The following is a 20,511-nucleotide window of genomic DNA, read 5'->3' as shown; positions in this document are numbered from 1 at the left end:
TTCTGCTTCTGCTGTAGAGCTAGGGAGCACTTTTTGGTTTTTATCTTACGTTACCGAGATGCAAACATAACTTGTTTTCTTTAATGTGTTTGGTTCCTTTTTGTGGGGACGACTTGAGGACATTTTGATGATTTTTACATTCAGCTGTGAACATAAGAAACACTGTTTGAAACAAATAACATAGTTCACGGATGGCTCAAATATACTGTTAATGGCTGTTTCACTTTGCGATTGATTACTTTTCAAATTCACGTATACATTTCACTTAGCGGTACATTACACCGTATATAATAAGTAAATACGCAGGCCTACAAACATGAAATAAACACTCCTAAATACACATGCAGAAAAGAATGTTGTATGTGTGCGCTGAACATTGCTCTATGATTCCAGAGTATGCAATGCAAACTGCTTTATCTTCAACACTGGAGTTGAGCAATAAAAAATAGTCTGAAACTATTTTGAACTTTGACACTCTGAATTTGTGCTTTGTATTTAGGAAAATCAAAATCTTTGGAGGGGAGAAGCAAACAGGGTCTAAATATCAAGCTATAACATGCCAAAATCGAAATGTAAGCGATGATGGGTTTGTGGCGGTTATAAGAACAGAAATTGTGGCTGTAATAAAACTCTGCAAATTCTGAGAATAACAAGCTTCATAAAACACGAGCTCCACATTTCGTGGACTCTCACAGTGAAATTTTGTTGCTTTATAGGACTTGGCTGTTTACTGACAGCGTGTTCTTCCTGTCTATATACACAAAGGATCATCAAACCCGTAAAATCCCTCCAAGCAAATACTGATAACTGGCTGTATCCAAGGCAACAAGGGGGCTATTTAAAACCTGGCCTGTTTTTCTAGCCATAAATGAAGCTATTAAGAAAATAGGGAGTGGGAGTTGAAAAACACATGACATGAACATTTTATTATTAATTATTCTTATTATTATTATTATTGTTTTGTTTTTTTAAACAGGTGCGTAATTATTACGCCAGAGTCAGATGGCGCAGATCCCTTAGGTGTCACGACTGTGCCTCCTGGACCCAGTCTGGAAAAAACAAACAAAAAAACCCAACAACAACAACAACAACAACACTTCCTGCAGCTGATACAGACCTGTCGATAAAGAAACTGAGCACATGTTTATCAGTTGTTGGTGCCTTCATGATCATCTGTTAAAGCTGCTGCTGCATACTGCAGTGGGGATGAGCGCTTGCGCGAGCAGGAGGATTTATTCCGGTCATGCAAAGAAAGATAACGGGGTGAGCAGCCTGTGCATTAGACATACTACTGTGCTCTGGTAGTAGTGTGTCGTTTGGATTAACTGCTACTCTGAATCAAAAGTGTCCCGTGGTGTCTTCCTACACGATAATCATTCGTTCGCTTTGCGTATCGGTAATACGCTCCGCCTGAGCAGTGCATGACGCTACAAGTAAATTCTAGGGTCTGGGTTTGTACTGGATGTGAAGGAGGGCTTGAAGCCAAGCCCGCCCTCTCGAGACTTAGTTCGTGCTTGCACTGCCTTCTCAAGAGCTTTAGACGTAAATGCAAGACGGAATAACCCTCAGTGTCCTGCGGAACTGCGCGGTGCACGTCGAAGAAAAGTGACCATGAAGTGACAGTCCGACGCTCGCCGATTATCGCCGACCTGTCCATGGTTATCGCGGTGAAACGGTAGTAAGTGTTCCCCATCCCTTGCCACTCAAGAAGAAGACGCAGAAGCCGAAAAGCTGAAGACCAGAACGAGCTGGTGAAGTCGGATCTTGCCATGCCAACCGCGGATGCAGAGCCGGGCATCGGCACGGAGCCTCTAGCCCCGGTCTCAGAGAACCAACCCCAGGGTGAACGCGCAGTGAGTGTGCTGTGGTCGTTTGGGAAATGCCTGGGTGCTCTGCTACCAGTGTACCTGGCCGGATATTACGGCCTCAGCGTCAGCATTGTTCTATTCGGTCTGGTGATCTACATGGGATGGAAACACGGGCGACAAGAGAAAGTGATGAGGCTCAAGTCTGCTATGTACCTCCTGGAGAACGAGAGGGAATTCACCACTCAAACGGTTTTCAGAGCCAAAAGAGATTTGCCTCCCTGGGTGAGTACTGACACCCCCCTCTGTTAGGGTCATTCTCTGCAGAGTGAATCACACGCCACATCTGCCACAAATGTCAGGGTGATACTTCTGGCAATATTATTCATTTTTATAGTTCTTCAAGTGAAAACACGAAGTCAGGTCGACTTTTACTTCATGGCACTCTCACGAATAGAAGCGATAGTTAATAATGTTGATATGTGCAGGAGAATCCTTCTGATTAATTTCCCTATATTTAGATATTCCTCATGTGAACTGCCTGGGGAAGTAGTCTGAACTGCTGCCTTCTCACCGAGTGTGAACTAATATGTCACGATGATGACTTTAGAGGAACTTGTGAAACAGCAACAGCAATCTGTGATTCTAGTGAAAAAAATCATTTCATCCAGTGGTATGAGAAATTATCCGTGGGCTTTCCTCTTCCCGTTTCGCTACTGTTGATTATCTGGCTCCTAAAAAACCTGATGAGTCATAAACAACATTCACAGCAGAAGCAAAGACCACCATATCTGGAAAGAGAGCCGGAGGTGTGTGTGTGTGTGTGTGTGTGTGTGTGTGTGTGTGTGTGTGTGTGTGTGTGTGTGTGTGTGTGTGTGTGTGTCCTTGTGATGTTAAATGTGCATCATGCGGTTTATGGTTTCCTGAAATATTTTTAGTGACAATATTAGTGTTACTTGTTGTTTTTCCTCTTTTTTAGCTTTAACATATATGTACACACTCTTAGTAGAAATAAGATGATGTAACAAAGAAAAAGTGCATTGAAATTAATCTCTTTGTATCAATTTCTGTTCAAATAAAAAAGTAAACAAAAACAATAATATTTTATTTACACTATTGTTCACAGGTCAACTTTCCAGATGTGGAAAAAGTTGAGTGGGTCAATAAGGTATGTTTTTTTTTTTTTAATTTCCTGCATAACTTTGCATGTGTTGATTTCTATGAGAAATTCATATTTTTTTTAAATATCTGGTTCAGCATGCAACTCTTTGCATGATTTCTTCATTTGATGTCTCAGCAAAGCAAAGGAAGCTGCAAAAAAACCAAACTGAAGATAAGGCATTCACGATTCACTTGATTAACTTGTATATTAGCTTCAGTGTCTCCAATTTAATATTAAGATAAAGAGCGCTTGTGTGGACTTTGAGGGACCCGGCTCCGGTTGCATGCTCTCCATCAGTGCAGATAATCTGCTGGTATGATTAAGAGGCAGTGAGAGTGGCCGGGATCATATCGCAGCTTCTTTGTCTCTGTCAGTGCAGCAGCTTCACGTAGGCACAGAGAAAGCGTGGATGTGAATACTAATAGTACAAAACACCCATTTGGAGGGGGAAAATACAATGAACTCGATGACAGAAGCCCAGACTGTGGGATAGCAATGTGCTGGACTCATCTGTCACCCGGCCCACGTCTCTCGCCTGCAGGTTTCCTGACACATGACCTAGCAACTCACTTCCAGCTGTAAAGAAGCCGAGGCAGCCTCAAAATGTTCTCACCTTTTGTTGCATGTGTGAATTTTAAAAAGTAGTGCATGTGCATATGAAAAACAATGTACAGAGTTGTATTGTTATAAGCATGTTCATGAGTGTAACATAAATAATGCACAGGTGAGCTGCAAAATGTTAGTAATGACTAGTGACAGTGTAGTCACAGTGTAGAGGTCAGATTGGTAAACTGTAAAAGGATTTGGCACCACTGCTGCACTTCTCTCACTGCCATGCTGAAGATAACACCAGTGTGATGCTCTGTGGACTGATAAGACTGGTGAAAGTAAGGCATCACACAGACTCCCTGTAAATATATTAAATTAAATTTACTGCACTAATGTTTTACTCTACAGACCAATAATTTATTAATTATTTTCTTAAGACTTGGGTGGCTCTCAATAAGAAAGTCCTGGATGTAAATGTTCTCCCCATGTCTGCACGGGTTCTCTCTCTCTCTAGTCAACCTCTTGTCCCATTACAGCTGAAATACAATTTTTTCTCATTTCACTCCCATCAATTTTCTTTGAAATTATTTTACGAACAGACAAACCAAACCAATTACATAACCTCCCTGACAGAGTTAATAAAATTAGAATGCAACCCACATCCTCACTTGAACTTGTTACATTGATATGGATTGCATTCTAATCTGATTAACAAGGAGGTTGTGCAATTGGTGTGGTTTGTCTGTTAGCAGAGGTGGGGCTCGATCTAGAATTGTGTTTTCATAATTGCAAGGATGGGCACTATTGGACTTAATATCTACATAAATTCATATCAGACAGAAATGTGAAGAAATGAAAAATAGGAAACATTGTTTGATGTCTTGTTGGGAAAATATAAAATAATCTTAATCCAGATGTCCTTCAATGTATGCAATCCTCAGTGCACGGTGTGAAGGGAGCTTTGTTTTCCTCAGTGTAGGTATGCAATCTCATACTGCTCTTTTAGAGGTAGGTTTTCTTTTCCTTATTAATACATAAAAACCTTTCCAGTGGCCATGTGTTGTGTTCTGCAGATCCTGCAGCAGGCTTGGCCCTTTATTGGCCAGTATCTGGAGAAGTTACTTGTGGAAATCATTGCTCCTGCCATCCGTACTTCCAGCATTCATCTGCAGACTCTGAGCTTCACCAAGGTTAACATAGGCGACAAGGTATCTGAGCGGCCTGTCACACACACACCCACACACAGCAATTTCAGTTTGTTACAGTTGACTTTTTCTGCTAATGCTGTGTCATCAAGTCTCTGTCAGTCTTGTTTGCTTTGTTTAATAGCAGCTGCTGTGTTCACAGGCGCTGAAGGTGGCTGGCGTAAAGGCTCATACGGAAAATGATAAGAGACAAGTTATGTTGGATTTGTACTTAAGGTAATCCAACACATCTGTGATTAGTTTCATGTGTTATCCCTCTGTCTACCTGCCTAAATAGGTCGGTCAAGTCAAATGCTAAAATGTTCTTGAAGTGTGCTAAAGCTTCTTGCAAGGGCTTGGCCCTGTCTTGAACAACAGAACTGTGTTTGCTTAATACAGAATAAGAAAACAGCTCCGTCATAACTCGCACAAGCTGTTTCCTTTGTTTAAACACTTGTCTTTAGATCTGTCACTTCCCTTCTGTTACAGCTATGCCGGTGATGTTGAGATCAATGTTGAAATCAAAAAGTACTTTTGCAAAGCTGGAGTAAAAGGAGTCCAGGTACGAGAAGAATCACTGGGATACTCTCACATTGCTGCTGTAATTAAGTGGCCTGAAAACACATTTTCAGAATCTAATTTTCTCTTTGCAGCTTCACGGGATGCTGCGTGTGATCCTCGAGCCTCTGATTGGAAACATACCGCTGGTTGGAGCTGTCACAATGTTCTTCATTCGCAGGCCTGTGAGTGTTTTTTTTGTTTAATGACTTTGCACTTTGCAGTAATGCAAGGCCTTTTACTTATTCATGTCTATTTGTCTGTATCATATGTGTAGAAACTGGACATCAACTGGACTGGACTTACCAACCTCTTGGATATCCCTGGATTGAAGTGAGTCTATATGATGGAGTTGATCTTTATGCTCACTCGAGTTGTGCAACCTGCCGAAAAAGTTGGAGTTGCACGTTATGGATCTTATTTACACGTTTCAGAGAGGTTATTGTTTATTTAGCCGCTGGTAGTACAGAGGCTTTTCTTGGAATTGAACTGAACTCCAAAACAAACAGATCAGAGCTGAAGAGCCTATCTGTTCACTGGCAGCTCTGTGTGGTCGCATCCTTAAAGGATAATGTTGGTAACAGCTTCAGTTTTTATTCTTGTCAGCAAACTCTATGAAATTACAAGGAAAAAAAAGAGTAAATTATCCACTGTAGCTTATTCATCTGTTTCTATGCATATCCATTGCTACCAAAAAACTCTTAAAAAACAGTGTGTGTAGTTCTTGGGTAGGTTAACATGTTACTCCTCTAAAACAAACAGTGCATCTTATTATAAGTAATTCCTTCTAAGACATTCCTGGTGCAGTATTGAAAAGAGCATTAAAAAGTACTTATTCATTAACAAACTACACAATACATCAATAAAGATTTTCAACTACTAGTGCCTTCATTTATATTTGGGGGATTTCAAGTCTTGTTCTGGGAATTCTTCAGCAACAATCAGACAAAAATGTGGACAATAACAACCTCATTATTTATGTTTCTAGAATTTAATCACAATGTACTGTGTATAGTTTTATATAGAAGGCATAGTCTCACCAGTGGGATAGATTGTCAATTCATATTCAGTGTGCTTATGTGTATGCTGGCTTATTCTACTCTGTGTGGAATAAACAGTAAAGTGTACTTTTGCAGAAAAACCAAACAATAAAAGTAAACATAGAATTAAAGCATTGTCGGAGGCGTAAATGTATTTCTGATACAGCATCAGTATTCCCTTTGGCAATGCTTTTAATCCTTCAGTCTACATAACTTTAAGAAATCTCCTCGTCTTTAACCAGTGGGTGTTTCTGTTTTGTTCTGTTGCTGGTTTTCATGCTTTCTTTTTATGCATGGACAGATGCACATAACCTGTGTGTGTGTCTGTATGTGCCTCCCTGTGCGTGCCCAACATCATCCTTGCATTCATTTGCAGTGCCATGTCGGACACTATGATAATGGATGCAATTGCCTCCCACCTGGTGCTCCCCAATCGTCTCACTATTCCCTTGGTGGCAGACCTGCACGTTGCGCAACTCCGCTCCCCTCTCCCAAGGGTAACTGTCTCAGTGACGAATGACCTTTTCAAATTACATAGACTGATGCAGATGTGTGTGTGATCGTCATATTAGCTGCAAACACATAGACTTAAGGCCGTACAGTAAATATAACGCATGCAATCGAATTTTGTGGCGATACCAGTCGACAAACCTTTTGATTTTATTTTTGTATCCCTGTTTTGTTTTTTGTTTTTTTGCATGTTTACGCACATGCTAGGGAGTTGTGCGTATTCACCTGCTGGAGGCTGAGGACCTGACCGCCAAGGACACGGTCATCAAGGGCTTAATCGATGGGAAGTCAGACCCATACGCTGTGCTGCGTGTTGGAACTCAGATTTTCACCTCGCATCACGTCGACAGCAACCTGAACCCGCAGTGGAGGGAGATGTATGAGGTGAGAGGGCTGCAAGTACGGAATATATACCCTGTGTAAAGAAACAGGAGATATATGGCTTTGCCTTGACATTGGAGTACAGCTCCTCCAACCAATTTATGTGCCAAAAGGTTCATGTTGGTGTCCTTGCTTTGTAGGGATTGCAGTAAGTCCTTGATAGTAAGTATGTCACTGGTGCTTCTAAGATAAACAGCTTTGTGGAGATTTTATCTAGTTCTGCAGGAAGCTGCTGTGTCACAGATAAGCAAGAATTGTGAAAACTGCTTGCTCAGAACATGTTTATCTTTTCAATTCAAGCCATGAGCCAGGAAATTATATACATATATTTGCCTACCACAGTAGTGAAGAGTTCTTGCCATTGTGTTGTTTGCATGCTCTTTTGTATGCCATATGTGGTTTTATCTACGCCATTCTTGTACAAGATCAGAACTACCAGCTTAATATTGTGCACTTTCCCCATGTGCTGCATAAAGAGCTCTAACTAGGACATTGGACACTAGACCTTTGTAGGTGGCACTGGGACATTGGCTGCAGATCCTTTGGAATATGGGTTTAAGGGTGGGGGCTGGATTTGTCCTGGAACAGCTTGATCGGAGTGGGATATGGGGAGTTTAGAGGCCCTAATTTTTCTTGTTTTTTGACCATTTTTGAGCAGCTTTTGTGGTGTGGCAGTAATCATTATCCTGCTCGGGAATACCACCACTGTTGGAGACTACCATTGGCACTGGCTGGGGGGTGGGACCCATTTAGGAGGGTAGCACATATTAAAGTAACCCAAGGTTTCCCAGTAGAACCTTGTGTTGTAATGAAATGATGGTCGCTGTTACGCACTTCGCTTGCTTGTGGTTTTAATGTTGTGGCTGATTGGTGTATATATTTGTGTATCTGTTGTGTGTGTTGTGTATTTGTCCATTTATGTGTGTGTGTGTGTGTGTGTGTCAGGTGATTGTCCATGAAGTACCTGGTCAGGAGTTGGAAGTGGAAGTATTTGACAAAGACCCAGACCAGGATGACTTCCTGGGGAGGTAGCTTATTCATTTTCATTCATTTACTCTGTCTCTATGTGCTCCTCGTGCCATTTCCATAACTGCTTTTGCGATGTCGGGCCACGATTCTGCTGAAATTTGAACAGCTTGGTCTCATTTATTCTGGGATTGATCAATTTTCTTCTCTGTGTCTTTCTATCTGTTTCTCTTCCAGGGTCAAAATTGATCTTGATATTGTAAAGAAGGCCAGAGTTGTGGATGATGTGAGTAGCGACGCTTGGGAGGTTTCTGACTTAAAAGTTGCATTTTTTTCCTCTGTCTCAGTAAGCAAACTGTGAAATTGTTTTGACCTGAAAAATGGGATGAAACAGTGCAGCATAACGGTTAGCATGTGACACAGGAGACACCCACGTGCCTCCTCGTGATCTGCTCTTGTTACGCCACCTTCAGTTCTGCCATCCTGCTCAGGCTCAAGAATTCAGCCAGATAAAAAAAAATGTTTGTGTAATGAGCCCTCTGTTTTTTTACACAGTGGTTCGATCTGAGGGACGTCGCATCTGGCAGTGTTCACCTCCGGCTTGAGTGGCTCTCTCTCCTGTCCTCTGCTGACAGACTGAGTGAGGTGAGGCTAGAGCAGAGTCTAACACTCTTGTTTTCTCAGTGCTGTGCAGTGACAGTGATCATTGTTTTTTCCGTCTTCTTATATTCTTGCCATGTAATCTTTGGTTTTATTTCATAATATGATAATAAACTGGAAATACAGACCGGAAAGGTCGATCAGCCTGAGAACTCTAAGGTTAGATGGTTCATGTCGTATACAGGACCAGCGGCCTCTACTATCAAAAGATCAATTTTTGAGCAGTTTGACTGTAGCCACAAAACACAAACGTTAGCCATAGGCATGCATGTGTGTGTCTGTTTCTATGTGTGAGCCATGCAACAGACTGGTGACATGTCTACGATGTACGCTGCCTCTCAACCAATGACATCTGGGATAAGCTGTTAGTGAGTGCAAAGAGTCATGGCAGAATCTACTGCATGCATGGAGAACAGATGTGAACGATAACTGACCAATGGAAGAGCTTGTTCTTTAGTTCAATCCCAAACTGTGAACACACATTGTAAATGACTGCAGTATAAATGAATAACTGGTCATCACATTGCTCTGACTTTAACCCTCATATCCCCAATGCTTACATTAAATGTAACTGCTAGAAGGGTTCTCTGTTCTGTTGTATGTGGAAAGAGACTTCACATACATATATGTGTAGTCACATCACTGGTGAAGAGATGGCTCTTAAACCTAATTTGAACTTATTGAATATTTGTGCAGAGGGTTTGTGATGCCAGGACTTTGCTTGCCACATTGTGTATAGCTTTCCCATGAAAGAAACAAACAACTTGTGTAATTTCACACTTGCTTAAGGAAATAACCGAAGTGATTGCACAAAACCGCACAAAAAAACAAGCTAGAAAAAATTTCATCTGTAATTTTCTGAAGAAGAATAATAGTGAAGTAGGTCAGTGGCAGGGAGACCTGAATTCTTTTCTTAATATAATTTTTTAAAAAGATTTTTTTATTATTCACTCTATACGTGTCACCTAGCTATGCTGAATGCACCTTCTTGTTGTTTCTACTGTCAAATTCAAAATGCTAATAATTGAATAATAGAATAATGTTTGAAAAAACAAATGGAGAATGGAAAGAACCACAATCATAGATAAAAGTGTAAAAAAAAAACCTTGCTGATTTGAGCATCCAGTTATTTATTGATTAACCATCACAGATCACAAAATAAAAAGTTTAACTTGTATTCATACTCACTACAACAAAATACTGTGACACATCAAACACCCATATAATAATAGGAAAGATGTTTTAAAAAATAACTACTGGTAGGACACTGGACTTGTACATAATTTTGCTCACATGTTTTTCTTTTATTCTTCTACCAGGTGATTGCGAAGAACCAGAATTTGACCAGTAAGGTGGCTGAACCTCCGTCTGCTGCCATCCTAGCTGTCTATCTCGATCAGGCTTATCAGCTGCCTGTAAGAGCATCACAGTTTGATTTATGTGGGATTCAGTTTTGTTCTGTTACCCAAACTGATCTGTTTCAAATGTCATAGATGAGAAAAGGTAATAAGGACCCAAGCCCGATGGTACAGATTTCTGTTCAGGATAAAACTAAAGAGAGCAAGGTAAGAGTGATGAGATGAAGAGTAACTAGTGATGAATACCTCCCTCCGGCCTCTGGACATTGTTAATGATTTATTCTTGCATTTGCAGACTTGCTACGGTACAACCAGCCCAGTGTGGGAAGATGCTTTTACCTTCTTCATTAAGGATCCTCACAAACAAAATATCGACATTCAGGTGAGTCATCCTCAGTAGCAACCGAACTCACTCATTAAGCTAGCTGCTGAGAGTTGAGGTATAGCTATATACCTAATACCTAAAAACCTCACTATAGCTTACCTTTCCATCTGTTTAAATTCAGACTTGATGTATTTTCTATAAACTGCACTCTCCTCCTTACTTTGCCTTTCTTATAACCCTAACTCGACCTTTTTTGTTGTGTTTCAATCAGGTAAAAGATGACGACCGAGCTCTGTCCTTGGGCAGTCTAAAAATCCCTCTGGCCCGTCTTGTCGGGATGCCCGAGCTCACCATGGATCAGTGGTTCCAGTTGGAGAATTCGGGTTCAGCCAGCCGCATCTTCATCAAAATTGTGCTGAGGGTTGGTATTTCACATACACAAATACTTAAGCACTTATTTTGTGCACAGACTTTAATGGGTAGTTTGCTTTAATAAATTAATACCTGAAGATGCCTTAAGCAGTGAGATATGAACTCCAATGTTCATATCAAATGTCCAAAAGCAAATTCCCACCACAAGTCAGAATTTTGGGTTGTTATCTAAAAATGTTGAAATTCTTATCTGGTTTTTATGAGAAAATAACTTGAAATTGAGAAAACAACATGAAATTTTGATATAATAAGCCAAATCTTTGACTTATGGAAGCAGAAAAACGTTTTTTCAGTTGCAGAAATTCTATATAAAGCTGTGAACCTCTTTTTTGATTATCACAGGGAATAAAACATCACTGTTTGGTTCTCACTGTTGCTCATATTTCTTGTTTCCTGCTAGGTTTTGTGGCTAAGTGATGATGCCAGTCCTACAACTCCTTCTCCTCGCCCCACAGACCCTGGGTCTACATCAAGTCAGGGGGGAACTACATCAAACCAGAACCCTTCAGGACCCGGTGGGTTGACTAAACCTCAGCCAACACGACCACAGCACACCACCCCCGATCCAGAGTTTGGAACTGAGGTAATAAAGTGAAAAAGCTGCAGACAGCACTTTAATACACATACTCCAAAAACACCCACACCCACTGTCTGCCTGCAGGGAGTGTTGCGAATCCATCTGGTGGAGGCCCAAAACCTGATTGCCAAAGACAACTTTATGGGTGGCATGGTGAAGGGGAAGAGCGACCCCTACGTGAAGATTCGTGTCGGTGGTATAACCTTCCGCAGCCACACCATCAAAGAGAACCTCAACCCTGTCTGGAACGAACTCTATGAGGTGCTATCACTTTTAAAAGTTTCACTTAGCTATTCTATCCATCTGATCAGATCATTAGACGACAAATACTTGATTTCTTTTTCCCTGTTTAGGTTATTTTGACCCAGCTTCCAGGTCAAGAAATCCAGTTTGAGTTGTTTGATAAGGACATTGATCAGGATGACTTCCTGGGAAGGTGAGTCCTGACGTGAACATTTCTGACTAGTTTGTTTTTAAACCTGCTGAAAAATGAAGGATAAAATTTTGTGCCTTTTTTTGCAGGTTCAAACTTAGCCTACGAGACATCATCAGCGCACGATACACCGATACGGTGTGTGCCATTATTAAAAAGACGTGACCAAATAATGCAGCAAATATTTACATTTGTATTCTTATCATAACTTGCATTTTTTTTGTAATACTTTTGTTTTAGTGGTACACTCTAAATGATGTGAAGTCTGGTCGAGTTCACCTAATGCTGGAGTGGCTGCCGAGGGTCTCTGACCTCTCCAGACTGGAGCAGGTTCAGTATTTCTATTTTCCATTGTCTAATGACTTGGACGCGCCCAGCTAAATACACTTACAGTTAAATAAAATACACAAAAGATTTTGTGTCCTAAACTTAAAGCTGGTGCTGCAAAGGAAACATGAACCGCTAGTTTCCTATTTCAAGTGTCTTCCTGAAACGCTCTCTCTCTGCTGTCTTTGCCCCTCTTTTCTACAGATCCTGCAGTACCAGTCCCTGCAGTCTTTCCAAAACAAGGTGGTGCCGTCAGCCGCTCTGGTGTTTGTGTATGTGGAGCGTGCCCACGGCCTTCCGGTGAGACCATATCGATGAGTGTTTATGGTCATTTTTTTAATATTTTGCTTCCAATGAGCCAGACTTTCCAATGAGCAATAGTTCTAGAGACTTTCTGGAGGTCTTAAAAAGTTTTTCTTTGGACATTGGCTGTTTTTTTCAGACTTTTTCAGTTTGCTGTGCCTGGTCATTTCAGAAGAATGCCTTTTTGTGTTTGTTTAGCCACAAACACTTGTCTATGTTTTACCTATTTCAAGGATGAACCAGTATTTTAAATGGTAAACTGACTGGTGCTTTTATAGCTCTTTTCTACTCTGCCTGTGCACTCAAAGGGCCATATACAACTAGTCTCAGCGACACCCATTCACATGCTTTTTCAAAACCAAGTGCTTTCTCTCTAACAGTCACACACATTCATAGAGGAAACTGGGGTTAGTATCTTGGCCAAGAATATTTGGCAAGCAGTTGGCACCAACGTACCAACTGGTAGGTGACCTGCTCTAACTCCTGAGCTACAGCCCTGCAGTTGTGTCTACACGTACTATAACAGATAACAATTTGCTTTAACAGAACCGATTTTAAATTGTATCTGTGGGAACTATTTGACTCGCAGCCCATTTATTTTACTCTAAGAAAAACGGTTATAAGATAGTTTTTTTTACATCAACAAGGTCATTCCCAAAGAGCTATTAGCTTCACATGGTGGCACGACATCTCCTTAAAAACATCTGAGGAAACTGGACAAGTGGAGGACAAAAGAGGAAGTGGCATGCCAAAATCATGCACTGTGTTGCTCAGCAGAGCGGTACAACAATGAGTGTCTACAGTTGTCTTTAAAACACAGTGGTGGAATTATGAATGCAGAAATGTACCAACAGAGAACAGAACAAAAGGCAGCCAACATCCAAAGAAGAGCTTTGAACGTCCTTTAAGAAGCCTGGAGAACCATTCCTGCAGTCTACTTAAAGACATGACAAGAAAGCTTGCCTAAGAGTGTTCAAGCTGTGTCACATCAAATATTGACTTTCAAGCTGGTTAGACAGAGTACAAACTGTTTCTGTCTTATATTTCCACGCTGATGCTGTTGCTTACAGTTCCTGTAGTGCAGTGTAATCATTTGTACGTTATTTCAGCTGAAGAAGAATGGAAAGGAGCCAAAAGTTGGAGCTGAGATTATCCTTAAAAATGTTTCATACAAAACCAAGGTAGGCTCTTAACTCACTAAAGATGTTCACTGAAAATAAAGGGAAAAAAATGGTGTTTCACAAATGTCAGATTTATTGTTTGTTTTTTCTAAAGGTCTCTGAGCGATCCACGTCCCCTCGATGGGATGAAGGCTTTCACTTTTTGATTAGTGACCCCAGAAGTGAAATACTCACAGTCAAGGTGCGAGTCATTGTCTATATTTATCTGAATCATGAGGATGCAAAGTAGATGCATTTGATTCACACCATTTGTTAGGTCGTGTCAAAACTAAAACATTTGACACCAATAAAAGAAGTAGAAAATGTGTGCGTTTATTTATATGTCTTTGTTTCCTTGTAGCTTTCCCACAGCTGGGGCCAGGCTCTCGGCTCTTTGACACTTCCTCTGAAGGAGGTGCTGGCTGAGACAGACTTGGTTCTGGACCGCTGGCTCAATCTGGATGGAGCGCTGCCAGAGAGCCAGATACTGTTGATGGTCATGCTGAAGGTACTGCAGACAGGCTGCTTATTTTCACTGTGCTGTAGTAGCTTTTCTTGGAGCAATGCTATACTAAGTGCTTACTGACTGTGTGCCATTATCTAAACTACTCCATGATGTTTATTAAGTCATAATTATTGAGTCATGATTTTTATTCAGTGATTATTTTTAATATACCTTGCAGATCCTGGACACTCAGCTGGCAGTGTGTCGTGGGGCTGTAGGGGAGGGAGGTGTCGATGACGTCATCCCTAAATGGGATCCTTCTCATCTGGACCTCAGACACAGACCTGGATTCTCCATGTGAGTCACACATAGGGGTATAGTAGTCCTGCTGTGTGGTACATACCTGCACTGTAAGCGCAGTAATATACTTAAGTGACTGTCCAAATGACACCCAGATGTAAATAAATATCATTTCTCATCTGTGTCTTTAGGGTGAGTGACAACCCAAACTCAGCAGGGCAGGTGAAGCTTACCATCGGTTACTCCATGGAGGAAAACCGGCTTTTCATCACTGTTCACTCCTGCAGGTTTCTATAAGCCATACGTTACCCATCCCATCATCATCATCATCATCACACTTTAAGCAAAAAAAACATCATGCGTTGTGGATGTGATCTCTTTATACTGACAGAGCATTGGTAGCGCGTTCCAAGGATGGCGCAGACCCGTATGTTTCCTTCATCCTGTTGCCTGACAAGAAGGCTACCACCAAGAGGAAAACTGCGACCAAGAAGAAAGACCTCAGCCCAGAATTTAATGAGAGGCAAGACAAACAAATAGGCTGTGATTATAGCGACTGACCTCTCCCACATTAATCTTGCTTGTTTCTGTAGGTTTGACTTTGACTTATCAGTCGAGGAATCCTCTCAGAGAAGACTGGACCTGTCTGTGAAGAACAGTGTCTCTTTCATCAGCCGAGAGAGGGAGCTTATCGGCAAGGTATTTGTAATCGGTCACGTCTGAAATTCAGCTCGTCTTTGCCCAAGGTTGTGTGAAATTCTTGGCTTTAATCTCAAGACTCTTCTTCTCTCTCTCGTTGCCTTCAGTTGCAGCTGGACCTGGACCAAATTGACCTCAAGACGGGTGTCACACAGTGGTAACTATTTAACCCTTTCATGCATCAATTATAAGAACCACAGTGATGTGTTTTTATTCTTCTTTAAGCATGACAAAAAACAATCCATTGTCTTTTCTTTCTTTTCATTTTCAGGTACGACTTGGCAGCAGAGACCAACTAAAAGAATCAATGCCTGATCCTCAGGCATCTACTTTCAAACATAAGCATTGCTTCTGTGATCTGTGATTCGTGTGTGTGTGTGTGTATTCAGCTTAAATGGAAATTTCCACCATCACTGAAGAAAAAAAATGATGACATATCTGCTCCAGAAAAACACAGTCCATCAGTATTTATGAGCAAAACTTTACTTGTCGCTAAATATTCGTGAAGTGATAACTGTGCTGAATCCATTCTGTCTCAGGCAGATATTTAAGCTGAATAAATATTTGATAATAATGCAACTATGTTGCACGACAAACCAAGGTTATGTGTGTTTAAAGCATGCAAAAAGTCCTCTTGCATTTTAGCTTTAAAGGGCTTATATATTTGTCCAATTTCCAAAGGTACGACAACATTTTATGGATTTTCAGCATCCAACAAAACGGAAAAACATTTATTTGAATTTTATTTTTTACAGTCTCCAAACAGTTCCTGTTATGGCTTTGTTTATGTGGGTTTATATTACTGCCATAAGTATTTCAAAACTGTGCACAGTTTGTCAGTGTTTATGAAATATGTTCCAGATGAAGTTTTATATGTTTTAACCAGAACTTTCTGAATGTTAATTTTTTAAATCAAAGTGTTACAAGCCTTCACCGTCAAATTTCCACTGAGAACAGAGGTACGATACTGTACGCAGTCTTAATCACTGTGCTTTTACCAAGAGAAAACTTTGTAGATGTTTTGTCCAGAGCTCCTTTGTGTTTTTATGTGTTTGTAGTCCTAAATGCAAATGGCTGATGGCTTACAGTCATGTTTATGCTTTATTTTTACACGCAAAACCCTTTTTGACCTCATGAGAAGCAGATTATTGTATACCTGCTCCGGGACAACTTCCATGTCCCATAATGTCTCACCTCACTGCAGACACTTAGACACTGATTTGTGGTAAAGGGTGGAAAAAAAACAGAGTGTCAGAAGTAAAAAGGAAAACTGCTGTGCTTTGATAATTTTAACATATCATCATGCATCTGCTAAAGCTGTTGATTAAACTTTGCACTCCTGTGAATCCAGCCAGCTTTGTCATCTATTTATTTCTCTAATGATCTTTCTTGTCATGGCAATTTCTTGCCAGCAGGTCGCGATAAAGTGCTGACAATTGGCTTTTCCGTCCAGCTGTATGCAGGCTCACTGCTTACAGATGTGAGGGGCGGGAGGGAGGGAGACAGATTGCAATGACTGACATGCAGTCAGACCAACAGGAGGCATGCCACCCCCAATGCGGGCAGGACTCTAGAAGAAAACCCTGAGCTCTGAGTGGAGGCAACAGCAGAGACCTTAATCAGGATCACACAACAATAATGAATGGAAACACGTCGGAGCCAAGAAAGTTGAGCAGCACCTAAAAGTAACTGTCGGTCGGGTTTTGAAAGTTATCTGTCATTGGGGAAAATTCGCTGTAAGTAATGGATTGGCCAGGCAAGACAGAGGCTACTTTCTGGAAGATGAAGCAGCTGCACTCTTACTTTTAAAAAAGAGACTAGAGTCAAACACTGTCAACTTAAACGCGTGATTAGGGGTAAATGGCATTTAGGGACTACTGCAGTGTCAGCTTTTTTCTTCTTCTTTTTTCTTCAATAATCTGTTTTTGGAGAGAAGTGGATTATTCGGATTAAATCGCGGATGAGACTCTTGGAATACTTTGGAGATTTCTTTCTTTTTGCTTCTTTTACTTGGATTATTCTTGTCGCTGTAAGAAGCTGAGGCAAGTTTCAAGTCGACGGCAGGATAAGGCATTAAAAATGGGTAATATAGAGAGTGTGGACGGCCAGTCGGAGATGAAGCAGCACATCATGCCTCTGAAGGTGCCCATGCCTGACCCCACCGAGCTGGAGGAGAAATTTGCCATTGTTTTGGTAAGTTAGCGGGCTAATAACCGCACTTTTGCCACGGTGCGGTCGAATAATCGAGTAGTAGCTGTCTGTGTTTTGCTTTTAAACTTGTTGAGCTTTTAAACTTGTCGGTGGTGGGTTTATTTTCACTTAAAACACTGGATCACAGTTATAAACAACCCATATAGTGGACTGTCTTGTTCTTTCTATATATGAAAAAAAGTTTATTTCTTGCTCTTTTTTGTTTATTTGTTATTTATTGTTTATTTGTTTATTTATTTGGACTATTATGGACCATTATGAGCTGCTGATGTATTAAATGAACCGACCTGTGCCGTTCCGTCCCGCCCCTCATTCTCTCCCCACTCCTGCGGTTCTTTTGTCTCTCCAAAAGTCAGACAACTCAGCGTTTGGCTGAAGTGGCACATACTGAGCGCGGCATGGCGAGAGTGGTGGAGGTGGTGGTGTTTGGTAGGGGGAGAGGTAAACGGGATTTTTCCCCCTCTCCTCTACAGGATGGAGGACATTTTCCTGCATATCCTTGACGGAGAACATCACAGCATTCTGCGTCTGCGTTTATTTAGTTTAGCCCCTCTCGCTGCAGGCGACTCATCTAAAAAACAACATTTTCTGAATTCCCCCAAAACTCCCACACCCGAAGTATCCTCCCCTCCCCTTTCCTACCTCCCTACACCCTCCACATCAGGCCCGAGTTTAGGCGTTTAGACGCTTTATAATAGCGAGCACACCGTCGACACCCACCTCCCTGTCGATCAGCGGAGTCGAACAAGGATGACAGGGTGTCATTTATGCGTCAGAGGGGGCATTTCAGTGTTCAGCACATCACAAAGCGGGACTTTACGGCTACTTTCTCTTTCAAGCACGATCGCGTGTCTAGATTCCTTCATTATTCATGCGCTGAAGCGAAGAGGAGATGCTGTAATGAAAATTTTGGTTTTGTTTGGGGGTTTTTTCCACTTAGGTGGGCGGAATGTAATCAGCCAGCAGCTCGACTTTGACTTTTAATTTGGGGATTCCACAAAAAGTGTCGTATTGTGCCATCTGATGAAAAAATAAGAAAACATATGTTTCCATCCGTCCATCTTTTTTTTAATTCAATTTTCTCTTTATGTAAAGCCTCTGACTCTTAAAAGTTTTCCAAACTCTCAGAGAATCCCCCTTAATCTCTTTCATGGCATTTACTTAACGATTTAATTCAGTTTAACAAACTCAAAGAGTAGTGGCAACAAGTTGTGGTTTTATCAGGGTTAATGTGCAAGACTTGGTCTGAAACTTTCATTTCCTGCGCACATCTTGTGAGATTGCTGTTCAACCATGTCAGACTTAAACATTGTCGTGCATGAGTGGTGACAGCCCTCTCATCTTAACAAGGAAGCCAGTAAGCGCGTGCCAGGAAACTTTGAGTTTAGATGGGACAGCCCGGGTGTGCTGGTCGCAAATCATGTCAACATGGAGTCCTTATAGTATGATATAATATTGAGGCCGTGATGAGGGTTCAAAGGAAGATTTTACTTCGGTCCACTTTTGTCATAGTAATACAGTAAAAGTCTCGAACTATCTCTAATTTTTGTATATTTTGCTTCCAAGTAACCTGACGTTGTTGCCATTTTTAAAGCGGTCTTGAACAATATTTCTCCAGGTTGGTTCATTGGTTGAATCTATAAAAAATGCCAAACATAACAGTTTCACAGGCATAAAACAGTATTTTTGCATCATTAATGTGATCCCAAAAGAGCTAATAGCTGAAAACATTCACCATAATGTGCAACGTGATCTTAGAAAAATTGAGAAAACTGGTGGAAACAAGTAGAGGAAAAAGTTGCAGGCCTAAAAACTCTCTGAAACATGTGGAAGTCACGTGTTTGAGTCGTGACCTGAGAGATGCACCTGGGCTTTCAGCTGAGCCCAAATACACAAGAAGTGGACTGAAAATCAGCTGCAACAGGTCTTATACAGCGGGTGTCTACAGCCACTGTTAACACACTGGAGAGTTCTGTCATGGAATAAAAACAAAAAGCAGCCAACAACCAAAGAAGAGCTTTGAAACAACCAGGAAGACGCCTGGATAAATATTCATGACGACAACTTACCAATATTGACTTTCAAACTCTTTAGAATTGCACAAAATCTTTTGCCTTATATACTGCATTCTCATTTATGTCCGTTTCCTATGTTCCTAGCCATTTATAAAGAAGTAAGGGGTGGCTCAAGACTTCTGCACAGCACTGTATCTGAGACAACATTTGAAGGGAACTTTGGTACTGGAACGATCACCAGGACATGTTTCCTTCCTAACTGTTTTAGTCACAGTGTATTACTCACAGGACTTCTTTAAACTGCTTGTTTGAATACTTCTTCCACCTCCGCCTGGCTCCTTGCCTATCATACTGACACATAACAGCATTCAGCTGAAATCTGAGTAATCCAAGATCTAAAATTTAGACTTTTTTCTGTTTCTATTTATTTTCCTTGTCAAACAGTAGCATCCTAATTTCCCATGGGTGCTTATTTTATGCTCCTCACTCCACATTTTCAACATTACCACACCCAGCTCTGACTTTCAGCTGTCTAAGGCCCTAATTACAGCATCAAGCACCGAAGATGTGAGTGGATCCTCGCAGCATCACTCAGACGGTCTCTTCCTTGGACCTTCCATGTTTCTGGAATGAAGCCATTATTTGCTTGCCAGAGCAATCAGCAGCCACGGAGTGAAGCTCTCGTATGAGGAGACTAACGCAGCAAGAAGCCATTCAGCCCCTGATTTTGAATGCTGTGCTATATCTCAGCTATTGCGACAATTACACACTGTGCTATGCTACAAGCTCTACTACGACAGCCCACGGCATGTCCCTTTGATGCAGATAACTTCTTTATGAAGTGAGTGGCTGTAAAAAAAAAAAAAAGTCAGAATAAAAAGAACTTCACTCGTATTTCACATATAAAAACACTTTTTGGATATTTTTTTATCAACACATCCTGCCTAGGAAAAGTCTAGCTGTTTGAAAGTACTGCAGCACAAATCGGTCCCTGTTATTATGTTCAGCCGTGCAGAGCAGATGATTTCTATGCATGGAGCAGTAGACTCAACATTTCATTTGTGTTTTCGAGTGGGAAAAGTTTTCAACCTCTCCAACCTCCACCTCACTC

The 20,511-nt window shown here is 41.1% G+C and overlaps 2 protein-coding genes across 9 annotated transcripts in view; both read left to right on the top strand.

The window, feature by feature from the left end:
• Positions 1–1,005: 1,005 nt before the first annotated feature.
• Positions 1,006–16,524, top strand: esyt1a (extended synaptotagmin-like protein 1a). The gene is made up of 31 exons (XM_084917147.1): positions 1,006–2,090; positions 2,932–2,973; positions 4,590–4,724; positions 4,864–4,937; positions 5,190–5,262; positions 5,354–5,443; positions 5,536–5,591; positions 6,675–6,795; positions 7,016–7,192; positions 8,135–8,217; positions 8,393–8,441; positions 8,711–8,800; positions 10,135–10,230; positions 10,309–10,380; positions 10,469–10,555; positions 10,770–10,919; positions 11,331–11,513; positions 11,592–11,768; positions 11,861–11,943; positions 12,030–12,078; positions 12,181–12,270; positions 12,472–12,567; positions 13,680–13,751; positions 13,846–13,932; positions 14,092–14,238; positions 14,414–14,532; positions 14,667–14,762; positions 14,867–14,998; positions 15,069–15,174; positions 15,282–15,331; positions 15,446–16,524. Exons 1-31 carry the CDS (start codon positions 1,770–1,772, stop codon positions 15,471–15,473), a joined length of 3,231 nt encoding a protein of 1,076 aa, XP_084773273.1. The 5' UTR covers positions 1,006–1,769; the 3' UTR covers positions 15,474–16,524.
• A 239-nt stretch (positions 16,525–16,763) lies between these two features.
• fmnl3 (formin-like 3) overlaps positions 16,764–20,511 on the top strand; it is a 33,217-nt gene continuing 29,469 nt past the window's right edge. For 6 of the 8 annotated variants that reach the window (XR_014798885.1, XM_084916883.1, XM_084916885.1 and 3 more), the window contains exon 1: positions 16,764–17,367. Coding sequence is in view for 7 of the 8 variants with exons in the window: in XM_084916883.1 (XP_084773009.1) it covers positions 17,254–17,367 (114 nt within the window). In the remaining variant the exon portion in view is untranslated. The remainder of the gene's footprint in view (positions 17,368–20,511) is intronic. The other 2 variants (XM_084916886.1, XM_084916881.1) reach the window with 1 other exon arrangement.

The sequence above is a fragment of the Perissodus microlepis genome, chromosome 20, assembly GCF_051167445.1.
Source record: "Perissodus microlepis isolate ML-2025 ecotype Zambia chromosome 20, ASM5116744v1, whole genome shotgun sequence".
In the NCBI taxonomy this organism is placed as follows: domain Eukaryota; kingdom Metazoa; phylum Chordata; class Actinopteri; order Cichliformes; family Cichlidae; genus Perissodus; species Perissodus microlepis.
This window is presented reverse-complemented; position numbering and strand designations above follow the sequence as displayed.